Below are 17,283 nucleotides of genomic sequence, written 5' to 3'. Positions count from 1 at the left end.
CTCGCGTTGCGCGCGCGCACGCACACACACACACACACACACACACACACACACACACACACACACACACACACACACACACACACACACACACACACACACACACACACACACACACACACCCCGACAATAACGGATATCTAGCGAATCCCAATAAATGAAAGCACAAGTGTTGTGGTACGGGGTCCAGTTTGAATGATGAGAAAGAAACTGAGAAGAGGGGAAGAGGAGAGGGAGGCACTTGGAGGGTACAATTACGGTGTGGGCAGGGGTCAAAAATTCCCCCATTCACAGATAATTTGGTCTGAATGCAAAGCGTCATTAGACACTATTATACGGTTTATCCTTGTGCTTGGGAGTTCGACTCCACGATGCTGTGTCACTTCAGGTGTGCATTGTGAAAAAGAGTGACAGCGGGAAGATCTACGCGATGAAGTACATGAACAAGCAAAAGTGCATCGAGCGCAACGACGTGCGAAACGTTACTCGGGAACTGCAGATAATGCAAGGGCTGGAACATCCCTTTCTTGTCAATCTCTGGTATGTGCTCTGACATGTACACCATTTACACCTTGCACACAGAGTCTTAAACCTACACTCACGACTCATGAATGTGAGCACGCACAAACTATTTTCATCGCACCTACTGCACGTACAAGACATTTACAAATGCAATGTCTTCATCACGACTCGTGAATAAGTTCTGAGCATCACGACTCGTGAACACTAAACACCATCCACAATCAACAAGCTCATCCACATTAATTTCTTGACGTTTCCATCAGATGTCCATCAGATCTCATGTGAAATCAGAGGAGTTTTCTGTCGGGGTCACTTAAGGTTACTTTCAATGACTTTAAATGCTTACAAGTGTTGCTTTTTTGTCCTTGGAATTTCTAGATCGCTGCACTAAGTGGTGTCTTCGAGTTCATTTCAAATTTATAAAGGCCTCTACCCTCAAAGGCAGTTCATGCAATGACACCTCAAAGGCAGTCGGTAGTTAAGGGTGCTGATGTTGTTGTCGGGTGAAAACTTTTATCAGCTTTCTTCTCAAGAAGGTGGTTGGCAGGATAGTTCAGAGGTCAGACAATTACTTTTTAGCTGTCTTCTCTGGGTTCGATTCTCAATCTGTTTATAAACTGTCTGATTGGTACCGGCAGGGTCTCGCATCACAAAGCGCACCGTCCCTCGTATGTACGCTAAGTCCGCGTCCCATCTGCGAGCATCAGTTGGTGGACATTAAAGATCCCACGGTCGGTGTCTTTTGGCTTTTTCAAAGAGTAGTTGATCATCACCAGTACCCTGTCCTAATTCCCAATTCCTTCCCAAATGTACAGGGGCACTGCATCAGTGGCACATTATACACTTCCATGGTGATGCAACCAGTGGGATTCCAGTCCAATATGCATTCTCCAATCGTAATACTACTCAAGGAAGGCAAACAATTCTCTTGCACAGGTCCTAGCATTTGAATTGCACTCAAAGAATTGAGCATTCACTTGATCGAGGATATGTATTAACGTTACTATGGAATATGTTTAATTGCAAACCATTTCACTAATTATAGAATTTTAAATATCAGTTACATGCCGTATGTCCTCAATTGCTACCACAGACTAAACCCTGCTTAATACACTCCTTGCTATTAGCAACCACCTGTCTTCTGTAGCCAGTTTTGCTTGTGATCATCTAAAGGTGAGCATACATTGGCTAACATTGTAGGCCATGCATACCTCTTGGGCTTTTGTAACAACTTTTGGCCTACACCAGAAACCACTCATGGGATCTCATGATATTCTCATCAGAACTCATGAGAAATAAAGTGAGATGATTGGAGGGATGTCATACATTGTCGAACTTTACCAATACCTCTGCAATCCTTGGACTCTCACACAGCTGAGCTCCACAAGCTGTACCTTTACCCATTGACCAATAGTAGTTAGGGCCTTTACCCGCTGACCAAAGGTGCAATCATTTTGTTGTGAAACAGAACAAGTTCGAGTTATTTTTCATGACAGCATATGGTACATCACGTTGTACCATATTCTGTACATATGGTACATTTGTACAACAAAATCACTGAAACGCTTGACGGCCTATGCCTACCTTCACAGGTTTTGTTTAACGTTGTTGAAATTTCCTCTGTTTCGTTGTCGAAGCATATTTCTGCTCGTATAATATGACGAATTATTTTTGTCTCTGTGATACGAGATTTAGTATGACACCTTGAGTCAATCCTCCTCATCCACAATGCAATGAAAAGTTCTCAGCCAACGTCCTTCACATCCACCGGCAGTGGAACATAGGTATGATTACACAACCAGTGGGTAGAGAGCTGTCTCTCCAAAAATTCTCTCCAAAGGGCGTGGGATGAAACAGAAAACATCTTCATGCTTTTCGATCTCTAAACATTAATGCACGCCCATCACTTGCTGTTCAATGGACGAACTCCTTAAACAAAGTAGTGTTCTGACCACCTGACGATTACCTTTCGCAGACCCCACACGTGACTCGCATCGTTGCACTTGCTTTGCTTTGACAGGTATTCCTTCCAGGATGTGGAGGATATGTTCATGGTTGTGGACTTGCTGCTTGGTGGTGACCTGCGGTTTCATTTACAACGGCACACCCGCTTTTCAGAAGCAGTGGTTCACCTTTACCTGTGCGAACTTTCTCTCGCTCTCGATTACCTGCAAACCCAAGGCATTATACACAGGTTTGTGCATTTTATTGTTTTACTTTCATTAAAACTACTGGAACGAATTAATCAAATGTGCAGATTGTGGAGGAAGAAAACACGATACGTACTCACATGATTGAATCGTGTTGGCTATGTCGTACAATTGAATACAACTGTTTTAAGGTATATATTTGTGGAAAACTAAAAAGCAGCTCAACTACAATCCTTAGATCCTGTAAAAAAAAAAGTTCTCAATGTAATTATGAGTGAGGATTCCAAAGTGTATAATTACCTTGTTTTGATGTCAAAAATCATTCCACTGTATGTCATGAGCATTATTCGATGTGATTTGTTGCGTTTCACTGAGCTCTCTTCATTTGGGGGAAAAATTGACTGAAATCTAAAAGAAGATCCAGGTTGCTTTGTCCTACATTTAATAAGTAAAATGAAAATTCAAAAAGCATTTTTGTACCTCTATTCATTTTGCATGGGGGCTGGGAGGTGGTGGGTGGGAGGCGAGAGACTTTCCCCAAAGGCTCGATCATTAAGAATATTGGGGATTCTGTGACGTGATATGTTTTTTTTTATATACAAGGGTCATGGTGGAGCTAAATGACAAATGGCAGCAGGCTTACAAACGACGAGAGGGTATGAGGTATATGTATACAAGGATGAAAGGAGGAATGACACAGCAACGAGCAACAATGGCCCGGAAAGGAGGAGAATGGGAACGAATCAGCGTATGTGGAAGAGATTGTGGATGTGCATGGATGAGCACTTGAGTTCATGACAGGCAGCACAGAGAAAGACTGATATGAGAAGGACGAGACAACGGATGCATGGCAATGACTCCACAATTGGGAGAATAAAGGGACAAATTAATGTAGTTGAGCAACCAGTGTGGACTTTGGGAGAGTGAGTCGAGGTGAGGAATGCATGTCACCTAGGGGTAGCTTGGGGAGGACAGAAATAGAAGAAGAGGAGCAAAACCAGATGCAAGCTTCATCAAATAGAGAGCCCACCGACTTGCCATCAGTGGCAGAGTGACATCTTTGAGAATCCACCTTATGTCTTGAGATACCAATGGTGCGGACGGCCTTTTTTGGATCACCTCGACATGAGCAAGGTGTGAAGTAAGAGCACCAGCCCAGAGTGGGGAGCGATACTGCATGGAGCTCTATATGAAACCCTAATGCATCGTTGAGTTCAATGTTGCTCAGTATTGCCTTTGGTCTGTGGAGAATACCCAGATGGTGACCGGCCTTTGATAGTTTGGTGATAGGTTTCCTGTTGGGTTTAAATGTTGGTGAGTAAGCAAACTGCAAATAAGAAATTTTGGAACATATAATGAAGCTATTGCTGTACACAAAACAAATAATCGGTGTGGGGGGGGGGGGGAGGGGGAGGGAGCATATAATCGAGTCCACTTGGCTGTCGATGGTTATTTAACAAATTACATGAGTATCATGGATTTCTTTGGAAGTTTAAAGTCAGGAGAAAGTGGCATGCACAGATAATGTATATGTATATGTATATGTACTGTGTATAGTGTGTAATTACCACAGTGTATATGTATGTATGTATATGTATATATGTATGTATGTATATATATATATATATATATATATATATATATATATATATATATATATATATATATATATATATATATATATATTGGCATTTTTCACGTTTCATTTTCAAAACTTTGTTCAACCATTTAATTGGAGTGCTTGTTTGAGTGCTTAAGCCACTTAGCGAGCACTCTTCAAGCTTCGGTCTCAACAAGCTTCCATGGCGATACTGCAGTTCGGTTCTCCATGCGGACATCTCTGGAGTTACGAAGGCAAAACAAATTAGATGATTCCAATGAGTAAAAAATGTTTTCACTTGTTACAAAGTAATGAATCGCTACATCATGGCAGGAAAGCTGAGCGGTACACATGATCGCACTGTATATAGTTAGGGAATTTTAGCAAATTGTATGGACCATCTGTGAAATAATTGCTTACCAAAAAATTTCTTCACTAACGTATTCATCGAGGTGTCTACTAACACCTATCAATTAGTGCAAACACAAATCCTTGTGGAAAATTCTGGGGAGCCAATCAAAGTTTGGGTGCTCAGAGGGCCTGCGCGAAAAAAAAAAATCGGAAAATTAACTTTTGCCAATATTGACTTGTGGGATGTTTAACTTGGGGTTTTTTGGGGGTGCTGAATTGATTCCAACCATTATTTTTGAGAAAAACACTCCTTGATCATATAAAATGTATTTTATTCACATTTTTAACAGAACTGTGCTCAATGGAAATGTTGCTTCATCAGCTTTTACAACCTTATTCATCAAACTCCCCAGTATCTTCCTCACTCGTCTTGTCATCCAGCTGGTTTATGTTCAGGCAAGAGTTGCCATGACAGATGCCGCAAGCAGAAATACACTTGACTCCTTGCTTTTTACAGCAGCACCTGAGTGAGCTGCAGTCCCCCGCACAGTTGCAGCTGGCAAACGTCAGGAGGTAGTCTGGTGCAATGGGGTCTGTAGAAGGGACTGGTGTATATCCGGGCATCCACCGACGGACTTTGCAGCATCAGCCAGTCTCTAGTCTGGAGGTAAGCTCGGAGAGAGTGCTGTGCTGCAGCTCCTGTTGTTGGGGGGAGTTTCTCAGGTTTTATGCTCCCAGTAGCAGCTCGCTTGCTGAAGATGTCGAATCTCAAGTCTTCCAAGTCTTTGGAGGATTTCCCATGGAACATGAGCATGAAAAGATCACAGCCTGCTTTAATGATATCACCTTTCTCAGCTTGGATGTCCATAAACACGTCCATTGCCCTCTCTGCTTCATCAGTCTTGCATCATCAGTCTTGCAGAGCTTGCTTAGCAAAGTTGGTTTGCTAAACCCAAAAATTGCAGACACTGTATCGCAGCCAGAGAAGCTGTGCAAGAAGATGAGATACCTCCGGTATATCTCTGGGACGGCCTCCCGGATCTTTCCGACATCATAAGATGTTTCTTCGGCTGTCGTGAGGAAGATCGGATGGTCTGCAACATGATTAATCAGCATAACCAGGACGTCTGTGTCTTCAGCCCTTACCTCGACAGGGGATTCTCTTGCCTCATCTAGAGCTGCGCGGACGATGGAGGTGTCGGCGTCATCCAAGCATTGCTGTATACTGATTCCATTCCTACTAAATGTCTCAGCAAGTAGCAGAACGAGCTGGGCTTTGTTGTTCTTGTTATCGAGGAACTTTTCTCTTGCAATGATGATTTTGAGATCCAGACGAATCTGAATGTCACAGCATGCATTCTTTGTTCGTCTCAAGTTGTCATGGTCCTTGGTGGAGCTGCCATATCCGTCAAAGACCACCGTTATCCGGAGGCGATGGCTCCCCACAGACTTCACAAACCGGAGGTAGCTCTCGGCAACATCCTTCCAAGTAAGGTTAGCCTCCCACTTGACATTGTGCAGGAGCCACCAACCATCAACCACAAGGCTTGTGCAGGGGGGTTGTTCGACAGGTGCCACACATGCCTTCAGGGACCTTGCCAGGGTAGCCTTGTCTGGCTTTCGCAACTTTTGATTTTTGTCAAACAGAGACATCGGTTTTGGCGTCAACTCAAAGCGCAGAGCTTCTTTGGTCTTGACTTCATGCTCACTGATGACAATGAGGTGGTTGAATAGCTTCAGTGAGTCAATGACCAGCTTCTCGCCATTTACTTTGGATCCAGATCTGAGGCTTGCAAGTGAAACCACAGATGAAACACCTCAAGCCAGGTTCAGTCACATCCTTGTCCATACTGTCCAAAAAAATAGGATATTTTTTTGTAAACAACAGACAGGACATGAAATTTTGACACAAAACAGACAGAACACACATACAGTGATGTGTTTTAACATTAATAGATCCACTCTACGTTGACTATATTAAACTTCTATTGAGTCCGGTACACAATAATTTTATAGCTAAAAGCTCTTAGCTAACGTCAGCTAACACAGAGGATTCTACTGAGCATGAGCACAAGTATAACCAACAATATAGCAGTGGTTTCAAAAATGTTGTATGCTGGTTTCAGCACAATTTGAACAATCTGAATCAATTGAGCCAAATTACCGCAAAACACAGTCTGAGATATCTAAAAATGTATCATATCAATATTTTACGGCCAGGGATTCATTTTTCCTCAAATCTAATGGTTGGAATCAATTCTGCACCCCAAAAACCGCTAGTTAGACATCCCACAAGTCAATATTGGCAAAAGTTAATTTTCCGATTTTTTTTTCGCGCAGGCCCTCTGAGCACCTGAACTTTGATTGCCTCCCCAGAATTTTCCACAAGGATTTGTGTTTGCACTAATTGATAGGAGTTAGTAGACACCTAGATGAATGCATTAGTGAAGAAATTTTTTGGTAAGCAATTTTTTCACAGATGGTCAATACAATTTGCTAAAATTCCCTAACTTGAGCCTGGGTTAAGATCCTGACGCAGCCATAAACTATTATCGTGGTGTTTCCCAGACAGGGTGATTCATCAATGTGTGTGCCATCTCTCGGATGGACATTAAACTGGGCATTACATCTGCTGGTATCCCCCCTCTCCTCTCCCCCTCCTTACTCTTCCCTCTCCCCCACCCCCCGCCCTCCCTGTTCTCTTTCCCACCATTCTCTCTCTCCCACCCCTATCCCCCTTCTCTCCCACCTCCTCTGAGCGCCCCATCCCTCCTCACTTCCTCCTACCTCCTTTCCCCCTCCCTTTTATCCTCTCTTCTTCCCCTCCCTCCTCTTTCACTCTCCTGCTCCCCCTCAACCCCCCCCCCATCCGTCTCCCTCTTTTAATGGGAGTGTTAAGGACTGATGGTTTAGTTTTGAATGTAAAACGGCTTCCCCAGAGTGTAGCAAGGACGAATGAAATTCAGAGTGAGCCGACCGGAGGGGTGCAAAGGTCGCTGCATGTGCGAGCATTCATGTATGCATGCACGCAGGGAGGCCTTTGTCAGGTAGATAGCATGGGTTTTAAAGGCTTCTGCCTGGTTTTATATAGAGTCTGGTGGTTAAAAAGTAAATGTTGCTGTTTGGGCACATTTTATCACCCTTCTCTTCTCTTTCCCTCATGCTGCCTTGCCTTCCCCTCACGCTGCCTTGCCTTCCCCTCACACGGCCTTGCCTTCCCCTCACGCTGCCTTGCCTTCCCCTCACACGGCCTTGCCTCCCCCTCACACGGCCTTGCCTTCCCCTCACGCTGCCTTGCCTTCCCCTCACACGGCCTTGCCTTCCCCTCACGCGGCCTTGCCTTCCCCTCACACGGCCTTGCCTTCCCCTCACACGGCCTTGCCTTCCCCTCACGCTGCCTTGCCTTCCCCTCACACGGCCTTGCCTCCCCCTCACACGGCCTTCCCTTCTCCTCACGCTGCCTTGCCTTCCGCTCACACGGCCTTGCTTTCCCCTCACACGGCCTTGCCTTCCCCTCACACGGCCTTGCCTTCCCCTCATGCTGCCTTCACACCACCTTCCCTTCCCCTCACACCACCTTCCCTTCCCCTCACACTGCCTTGCCTTCCCCTCATACTTCCTTCCCTTTCCCTCACACTGCCTTCCCTTCCCCTCACACTCCTTGCCTTCCCTTCACACCACCTTCCCTTCTCCTCACACCACCTTCCCTTCCTCTCATGCTGCCTTCCCTTCACCTCACACCGCCTTGCCTTCCCCTCACACCACCTTCCCTTCCCCTCACACCACCTTCCCTTCTCCTCACACCACCTTCCCTTCTCCTCACACCACCTTCCCTTCCCTTCACACTGCCTTCCCTTCACTTCTCCTCACTCCTCCTTCCCTTCCTCTCATGCTGCCTTCCCTTCACCTCATTCCGTCTCCCCTCCTCCTATCTTCACACTTTCCTCCTTTAAAACCCCCTCCTCTCTCCACCCCCCCCCCCCCCATGGACATCTCTGGGTGGTCTCCACATGCTATATTAACATGCAGTTTTAATGTACCCAACTTTGTTCAATCAAGCACTACCCCACACCCCTTCTCGACAAGTCCCATTACCAAATGCAAATTGAGCCCCGACCCCCATTTCCCCCTCAAGTCAACCAAACAAACACAAGTCCAGGACCCCCTCCCCTTACGCTTACCTCCTCCCAAACCCCTTCCCTCTCCCCACTTCCCCGTCCCCCTCCTCTCTCCCCCACCCTCTTCACTTCTACCCCCTCTCTCCTGAAGTGTATGTATAGCGACGTATGGTGAGGCGTCACTCTCCCCACACACCCTTTTCTTCGCTCTTTCCCCCTTCCTAGCTCCCCCTTCCTCACCCCCTCTTCGCTCCCCCCTCACTCACTCCCTCACTTTTCCTTGCTCCCCCCTTCCTCCTTGCTCCTCCATCCCTCCTCTCTCCCTCCCCTCTGTCCTTTCTTTGTATATGTATATATTTTTTTCATTTTTTACACCAACAGCAGGACGGAGGGAGAAAGTTGACGGAGACAGACAAACAAGGGATGCAGTTAACGATGAGATTTCAAGGAAAATGCAAAGTGTGGACAATATGGATACATAAGCAAGATTGTGTTTGATCAGTTTGTGATTTTGTCTCGGTCTGAAGAGAGGGAAAAGGCTGCAGCCCGTCTGTCAGAAGGTTGAGAGATGTCACGGCAGAGAGTGGAGTCATCAGCAAAGAGATAAAGAGGATTTTCGAGAGTCAGTGAAATCACCGATGAAGATTAGGAATAATATGGGATTTAGAACAATGCCTTGGGGTACTTCAGGCTTGACAGGGAGAGGAGATGAAAGGATTCCTTTGGGAGCCACATGTTGGCTGTGAGAGTGGAGGAAGTAGGTATTCCAAGAGTGGAGTTGGCCTTGGATTCCATTGGCAGATAGTTTGGAGAGTAAGGTAGGGTACCAGACTGTGTCAAAAGCTCGAGATATGTTCAGGGAGACTGCCCTGATCTCATGTCTGACATTGAGGGTCTCCACCATTTTTGGGAGAGTAGAAGCAACATGTCTAAAGTGGAATGACCAGGTCTGAATCTGAATTGATGATATGAGATGAGGCTGTTGGAGAAAAGGAATGATTTTATGTCAACTGCAATTATGGAATCCATAACCTTGCTGATGATTGGCAGTACAGTGAGCTAGTTGGGCTGTGGTTAAGGGGATCCGTTTTTGCACCTTTTTTACGTAATGCTGTGATGTTAGCTGATTTCCAATTTCCAAGGTGGATAGAGGAGATGGTCATGCAAAGGGTGACACCAGTCCTGAAGTGATGTAGGAGACCAAAAAACCCCCCCAAAAATCCTGCAACTACGTGAAGTGTAAATGTCAAAGCAGGTCACACTTTATGACCTGCGAATCCGCGAATAGTGAGGTCCTACAGTATATATTATGACATAATCTGCTAATATGTCATGATTTGGAAAAAAAAAAAATTGATCGTGTGAGCATTACAGGAGGGAGAAGTAAAGGGGGCTTCTGCTGAATCTTCAAACAAGGATAAGCCTTTTTTCTCTGTCGAAGGGTTACCGGCCAGAAGTCAGCTTGTCCTTGCTTCCCACGATGGTTAGCAGACCTCAATCGACATGTTGGTAATTCCATACAACGTGCATTTTTGTATTGTGGAAGGGGCATAAGTACCTTAACATAATTGCAGCCACAATAATCTACAATGTAAATCGTAGTGTAAACATGTCATCAGCAAATGATACAAAACCAATGTTCAGAAGGTCAACCATTTGGTTTCACCTGCGGCTGCTCGAAAGGGAACAGCAGGCAGTGGAACAAAGCAACGGTCATGCAAAGGGCGACACGGCAGACGGTCACTCCAGATCTACGCCGTGGATCCTTGCCTGCAGACCCCCAACACGAGTTGCGCGTGGAAAGTTCGTGTTACAGAAACCAAATGAGCTTCAACAAAACAATTTTAACGTGACGTTAATTTCCGTTCCCTGAGCATGTACGTGTGTTTCGGTGCGGGTTTGTAAGGTAAGGTGTGTGAACAAGTGCTTCTTGAATAATGCATCAATTCCATATTTCTCTCCACATCAAAGCACCTGAAATACTGCGATACAATGTCACGGCATGATTAAGAACCATTAATGTCAAACTGTCCAAAAGGTAATGCCATTTTTGCTCAAATTATGCTCAGACTTGTGCATATGATGAAAATTTAATGCTCATCGTTGAGCTTGCATATATACCACATGCAGAATAAAGACATCAGCAGACATCCGTGTACTTTTTACAGGAATTACAAGGACATAAGTTGGCAATTATGCCTGGTGTTGGCTTAATGGTTTGGTGGTGGGCTTGGGATTCCAGGATCCTGAGTTGAAATCCCACTTGGCTGTTGAAATAATACCATGTGGGATTGACTCTGCCTGTAATCCTTCGGAGGTCGGCAAAATGAGTGCCAGCTTGCTGGTATCCTGTGTTGGAGTGGCGACCCGTCCAGGATTGTGCCCAATAGCCCAGGAGACTGCTTAGGCAGCAACAACACTCTGCACAGAGTATGGTCCCAATGGATGGATGGAGTTGACAATTGACAAACACATACAGCGTATGGGATTTGAATCTCAGTTCAGCTGCATCATGGGCCAGTGGTTCAGATCAGAACAGAACACGAACAGGCCAATCCACTGCAGGCATTCAGATGAATGGTGAGTACTCGTAGTATCATCTTGGTGATTCTCAGGGAAGGGGATACTTCGGGAGGGATTTTGAGCACTATTAGTGCTGCCAAGGGGCTTCACTGTGTCCAAGACAAATTGTAAGAAGATAGGCTGTTTAGATTGCGTGCTCATTTCATGCTCTTGAGGGCAACAATTATTTTCCCATGCAGACTTGCAATTTCCACTAATGAGTAGATGATTTGTTACTATTAACTATGCGAGTAACACTTGGTTATAGAACACTTGGTTGCATTCGTGATTGTCATTCGTGGGTTTGTCAAATCTAAACGAAATTTAAACTTCTGTCGATGTCTTCATCCAGAGAGTATATATTTGACCAGGACTCAATAACAAATTTGATCTTGCCTCTGTACTGCAGGGCAGGAATTTGGAATTTGGCCCATACACCGACAATCATGGGACTACTCTTCTTGAAAGGCACCGTGGGATTTTTTTTTCATGTCCACCAGTAAATGCGAGCAGTGGGAAAAGCTGGCTCAATGTCTCCCTTGAAGGATGGTATTGATAGTATCCCCTCAATGATGCAGTGTCCTAACCAGCATGACACTTTGTAGCTCGGACTTGAACTTAGACCGGACAACTCAAAGGCTGAGCTATTTTGTCAGCTGTCCAATGCCACGGTGTTATACATAACCCAGATGACAAGGAAATATCATAATTAACATACAGCCAAAAAGAAATGCACAGCAGATACTGGAGGTAAAGGGGGTGGGGTTGGGGCAGGGGGAAATCTGCCATTTTTTATGTGTAATATGAAGATGGCCTCCATGCAAATTCTTCCAAATGAAGGTGATTTTGTGTAAGCTTATTTTTCAACTGTTTATCCTTATCAAATGAAAATCTTGTGAAATTTTAATGACAACCCCTTTAGCTGTATCACTGTATAGCAAAAAATTGCGAATTGAGCTTCAAGATATTGTGTCCCCAACCTCTCTCTCTCTCTCTCTCTCTCTCTCTCTCTCTCTCTCTCTCTCTCTCTCTCTCTCTCTCTCTCTCTCTCTTTCTCCCTCCCCCTCTCTTTCTCTCCCCTGTCCCCTCTCTCTCCCCTCTCCCCTCTCTCTCCCCTCTCCCCTCTCTCTCTCTCTCTCCCCTCTCTCTCTCTCTCTCTCCCCTCTCTCTCTCTCTCCCCTCTCTCTCCCTCTCTCTCTCTCCCTCTCTCTCTCTCCCCTCTCTCTCTCTCCCCTCTCTCTCTCTCTCTCTCTCTCTCTCTCTCTCTCTCTCCCCTCTCTCTCTCTCCCCTCTCTCTCTCCCTCTCTCTCTCTCTCTCTCCCGTCTCTCTCTCCCGTCTCTCCCGTCTCTCTCTCCCGTCTCTCTCTCTCTCTCTCTCTCTCTCTCTCTCTCTCTCTCTCTCTCTCTCTCTCTCTCTCTCTCTCTCTCTCTCTCTCTCTCCCTCTCTCTCTCTCTCCCCTCTCTCTCTCTCCCCTCTCTCTCTCTCTCTCTCTCTCTCTCTCTCTCTCTCTCTCTCTCTCTCTCTCTCTCTCTCCCCTCTCTCTCTCTCTCTCTCTCTCTCTCTCTCTCTCTCTCTCTCTCTCTCTCTCTCTCTCTCTCTCTCTCTCCCTCTCTCTCCCCCTCTCTCTCTCTCTCTCTCTCTCTCTCTCTCTCTCTCTCTCTCTCTCTCTCTCTCTCTCTCTCTCTCTCTCTCTCTCTCTCTCTCTCTCTCTCTCTCTCTCTCTCTCTCTCTCTCTCTCTCTCTCTCTCTCTCTCTCTCTCTCTCTCTCTCTCTCTCTCTCTCTCTCTCTCTCTCTCTCTCTCTCTCTCTCTCTCTCTCTCTCTCTCTCTCTCCCCCTCTCTCTCTCTCTCTCTCTCTCTCTCTCTCTCTCTCTCTCTCTCTCTCCTCTCTCTCTCTCTCTCTCTCTCTCTCTCTCTCTCTCTCTCTCTCTCTCTCTCTCTCTCTCTCTCTCTCTCTCTCTCTCTCTCTCTCTCTCTCTCTCTCTCTCTCTCTCTCTCTCTCTCTCTCTCTCTCTCTCTCTCTCTCTCTCTCTCTCTCTCTCTCTCTCTCTCTCTCTCTCTCTCTCTCTCTCTCTCTCTCTCTCTCTCTCTCTCTCTCTCTCTCTCTCTCTCTCTCTCTCTCTCTCTCTCTCTCTCTCTCTCTCTCTCTCTCTCTCTCTCTCTCTCTCTCTCTCTCCCCCTCTCTCTCTCTCTCTCTCTCTCTCTCTCTCTCTCTCTCTCTCTCTCTCTCTCTCTCTCTCTCTCTCTCTCTCTCTCTCTCTCTCTCTCTCTCCCCCTCTCTCTCTCTCTCTCTCTCTCTCTCTCTCTCTCTCTCTCCCTCTCTCTCTCTCTCTCTCTCTCTCTCTCTCTCTCTCTCTCTCTCTCTCTCTCTCTCTCTCTCTCTCTCTCTCTCTCTCTCTCTCTCTCTCTCTCTCTCTCTCTCTCTCTCTCTCTCTCTCTCTCTCTCTCTCTCTCTCTCTCTCTCTCTCTCTCTCTCTCTCTCTCTCTCTCTCTCTCTCTCTCTCTCTCTCTCTCTCTCTCTCTCTCTCTCTCTCTCTCTCTCTCTCTCTCTCTCTCTCTCTCTCTCTCTCTCTCTCTCTCTCTCTCTCTCTCTCTCTCTCTCTCTCTCTCTCTCTCTCCCCCTCTCTCTCTCTCTCTCTCTCTCTCTCTCTCTCTCTCTCTCTCTCTCTCTCTCTCTCTCTCTCTCTCTCTCTCTCTCTCTCTCTCTCTCTCTCTCTCTCTCTCTCTCTCTCTCTCTCTCTCTCTCTCTCTCTCTCTCTCTCTCTCTCTCTCTCTCTCTCTCTCTCTCTCTCTCTCTCTCTCTCTCTCTCTCTCTCTCTCTCTCTCTCTCTCTCTCTCTCTCTCTCTCTCTCTCTCTCTCTCTCTCTCTCTCTCTCTCTCTCTCTCTCTCTCTCTCTCTCTCTCTCTCTCTCTCTCTCTCTCTCTCTCTCTCTCTCTCTCTCTCTCTCTCTCTCTCTCTCTCTCTCTCTCTCTCTCTCTCTCTCTCTCTCTCTCTCTCTCTCTCTCTCTCTCTCTCTCTCTCTCTCTCTCTCTCTCTCTCTCCCCCTCTCTCTCCTCTCTCATACCCAACTGCTCCTGAATTCTGTCTTTTGCACTTGAGAAACCAAGATTTATTTGACTATCTCAACTCTTGCCATGAGGCCATGACATCCGAACACCCTCAAGTAGAATTTCTCTATCTCGGAGACTTCAATGTGTACATTGTATGCATGCACGCAGGGAGTGGCTGAAATCTTCCCACATGGACGTTTGATGGGTTGAAGCTCTTACATTTTCCATTCTTAATGATTTGGAACAAATTATCACCCACCATATCCCACCGACCCATATCCCAGATCGTCATGACCACACTACCAATACTTTGGATTTATTATTCATTTCCAATCTGTTGCATTACATCTACGAAATTTCACCTCCAATTGGTTCTTCTGACCACAGTCTTGTGAACATCACTTGACTTACCACTACTTATCCTCCGACTACTCCGACAAAACGCCAGTATTGGCATTTCAATAATGCTGACTGGACTGGTTTATGAAACGTATTTTCTGACTTTCCCTGGAAAGACTACTGTCTCTACTTGGGCAATGCCTCTATCTCTGCTGAATGTATAGCTGAGGTTATTGTTGCAGGAATGGAGTCTTATATACCCTTCTCTTTCAAATCTATCTCTCTTACCAATTCTTGGTTCAACAATTCCTGCTCTGTGGCCATTCGTGCAAGGGATGCGGCATATCGGACATGGAAAAACTCTTCTTCCTCCGACTCGCATTCAGCTTTCAAATCTGCCAGAAATCATTGCAAATATGTTATTCATGAGGCAAAGTATTCCTTTATTCAAAAGAAATGTGACAACCTCTCATCTTCTTTCATGAAATAGATCTTTCTGGTCCTTAGCTAAAAGTATCTCCAACAACTTCTGTCGCTCTCCCTTAACTTTGCTGTCTCTCTGACTGATAAAGCAACTCTTTTTGGTTCTCTTTTCTCCTCCAACTCCACTCTGGATGACTCTAACATTCCATCTCCCTCTGATGCTCCCCTCACCAATCCTATGTCCCTCCCTATAATCTCTTTTCATGCAGTCAAAAAAATACTCCTCTCTCTCTCTCTCTGGACATAAGCAAGGCCGATGGGCAAGATGGCATTCCTCCCCGTGTCTTGAAGGAATGTGCTTCAGAACTTGCACCCGTGCTTGCTCGTTTGTTTCGTTTTTGTTACAACTGCAAACATGCCTTAGTACAACCTATTTTAAAGAAGGGTGATTGTTCAAACCCTTCTAAATACCATCCTCTTGCTCTGACTTCTACTGTTTCCAGTCTTTGATGTATTCTCAATTCCCATTTTCTCAAGCATCTTGAATCTCAGTCTTCTATCTGATCACCAATATGGCTTTCACAAGGCAAGATGGACAGGTGATATCCTTTCTTACATTACGAATGTCTGGGCCTCTTCTTTGAGAGACTTTCGCGAATCTTTTGTTTTAGGCCTTGATATCTCAAAAGCCTTTGACAGAGTTTAGCATCGGGGTTTGATATCCAAGCTTCCCTCTTTCGGCTTTCCTCCTTCACTCTGCTCTCTCATATCGAACTTTCTCTCCGACCGCTCTATCACCGTAATTGTTGATGGTTCAACATCAACCCCCTTCCCCATCAACAGCAGTGCACCTCAGGGTTCCGTCCTGTCCCCAACACTCTTCTTTCTTTTTATCAATGACCTTCTTTCTTCCACAAATAACCAAATGCACTCGTATGCTGATGACTCAACATTACATTCCTCTATGTCTTTCCCATCTGCCCCATCTTCCCTCACTCGATCTACATCTCGTTTCATCACAGCCACGTCTTTAAATTCAGATTTTGACAAAATCTCCCAGTGGGGCAAATGTAATCAAGTTAAATTTAATGCCTCAAAAACTCAATTTCTTCTCATCTCTCTCTAAAACTCCTCTCACCTCTCCAATCTCCTTTGAAAGCTCTACAATTACACCTTGTGATACAATAAACCTACTAGGTATCACTCGAACATCAAATTTATCTGCCTCGAAGAAATTAGGAGTCCTGTTCAGATGTCGAAGATTCTTCTCTTCTGAACAGTTGCTCCAACTATATAAAGGGTTAATTAGTCCTTGTATGGAGTACTGCTCTCACATCTGGGGAGGTTCCAGCTCCACATACTTCCTGGACAGAATTGAATACAAAGTTATTCGACTTGTCAACTCGACCAATGTGACTTCAAAACTCGACCCGCTCAAATTACACCACAAAGTAGGCTCTCTTTCTCTTTTATACAGATATTACTTTGGTTTCTGCTCGCAAGAACTTGCTGCTTGTGTACCTCCACCATTCGCGAGACCAAAGAATACGCGACAAGCCACAAGGTCACATGATTATTGTGTGGCCATTGGCAACTCAAGGGTGGGCCGTTACGATGTTTGTTTCTTCCCCTCCACTGCCAAACTCTGGAACTCTTTACCTTCTCACGTCTTCCAAAACACTTATGACCCTCCCCTTTTAAAAATGTAGATTTTTTCTTTCTCAAAAACTCTTGGACTATTCTTTCTTTGTTTACTTTTCTATTCATGCAGTAATTTTATTTAAGGCTTGGCCTCCATAAGGACTATTCAGTCCGTGACTGTAGCTTTCAACATAAAAAAGATGAAATCTTTGAACATTTATATTGCAAGTTGATTGCCAGCACTTTGTTTTTGAAGTTCAACATTCCGGTTCGTAAATCAACTGACTTCTATAAAGTGTATACCATATGCCTGGTGTTGGCCAAATGATTCGGGTGGTGGGCTTGGGATCCTAGGGTCCTGAGTTCAAATCCCACTCGGCTGTTGAATTCGTACCAGATGGGGTTGACTCTGCCTGTCATCCTTCTGAGGTCTGCAAAATGAGTACCAGCTTGCTGGTATCCCGAGTTGGAGTGGCGACCTGTCCAGTATTGTATCCCTAGCCAAGAAACTACTTTGGTGAACTGA

The 17,283-nt window shown here is 45.4% G+C and overlaps 1 protein-coding gene and 1 pseudogene across 7 annotated transcripts in view; one reads left to right on the top strand and one right to left on the bottom strand.

Moving 5' to 3' along the window:
* LOC147015919 (serine/threonine-protein kinase 32B-like) overlaps positions 1 to 17,283 on the top strand; it is a 232,001-nt gene that overhangs the window by 152,179 nt on the left and 62,539 nt on the right. For all 7 annotated transcript variants that reach the window (XM_085848544.1, XM_085848539.1, XM_085848541.1 and 4 more), the window contains 2 exons: positions 389 to 540; positions 2,543 to 2,716. In XM_085848544.1, coding sequence (XP_085704670.1) covers positions 431 to 540; positions 2,543 to 2,716 — 284 coding nt within the window. In that variant the 5' untranslated portion in view covers positions 389 to 430. The remainder of the gene's footprint in view (positions 1 to 388; positions 541 to 2,542; positions 2,717 to 17,283) is intronic.
* LOC147015921 (uncharacterized) lies at positions 4,969 to 14,646 on the bottom strand (annotated as a pseudogene).

Source organism: Eptatretus burgeri, chromosome 12 (genome assembly GCF_056783735.1).
Source record: "Eptatretus burgeri isolate ZD-2024b chromosome 12, Ebu_testis_v1, whole genome shotgun sequence".
NCBI classification, from domain to species: Eukaryota; Metazoa; Chordata; class Myxini; order Myxiniformes; family Myxinidae; genus Eptatretus; species Eptatretus burgeri.
The sequence above is the reverse complement of the archived record's forward strand: the minus strand, read 5'-3'. Positions and strand labels throughout refer to the sequence as shown.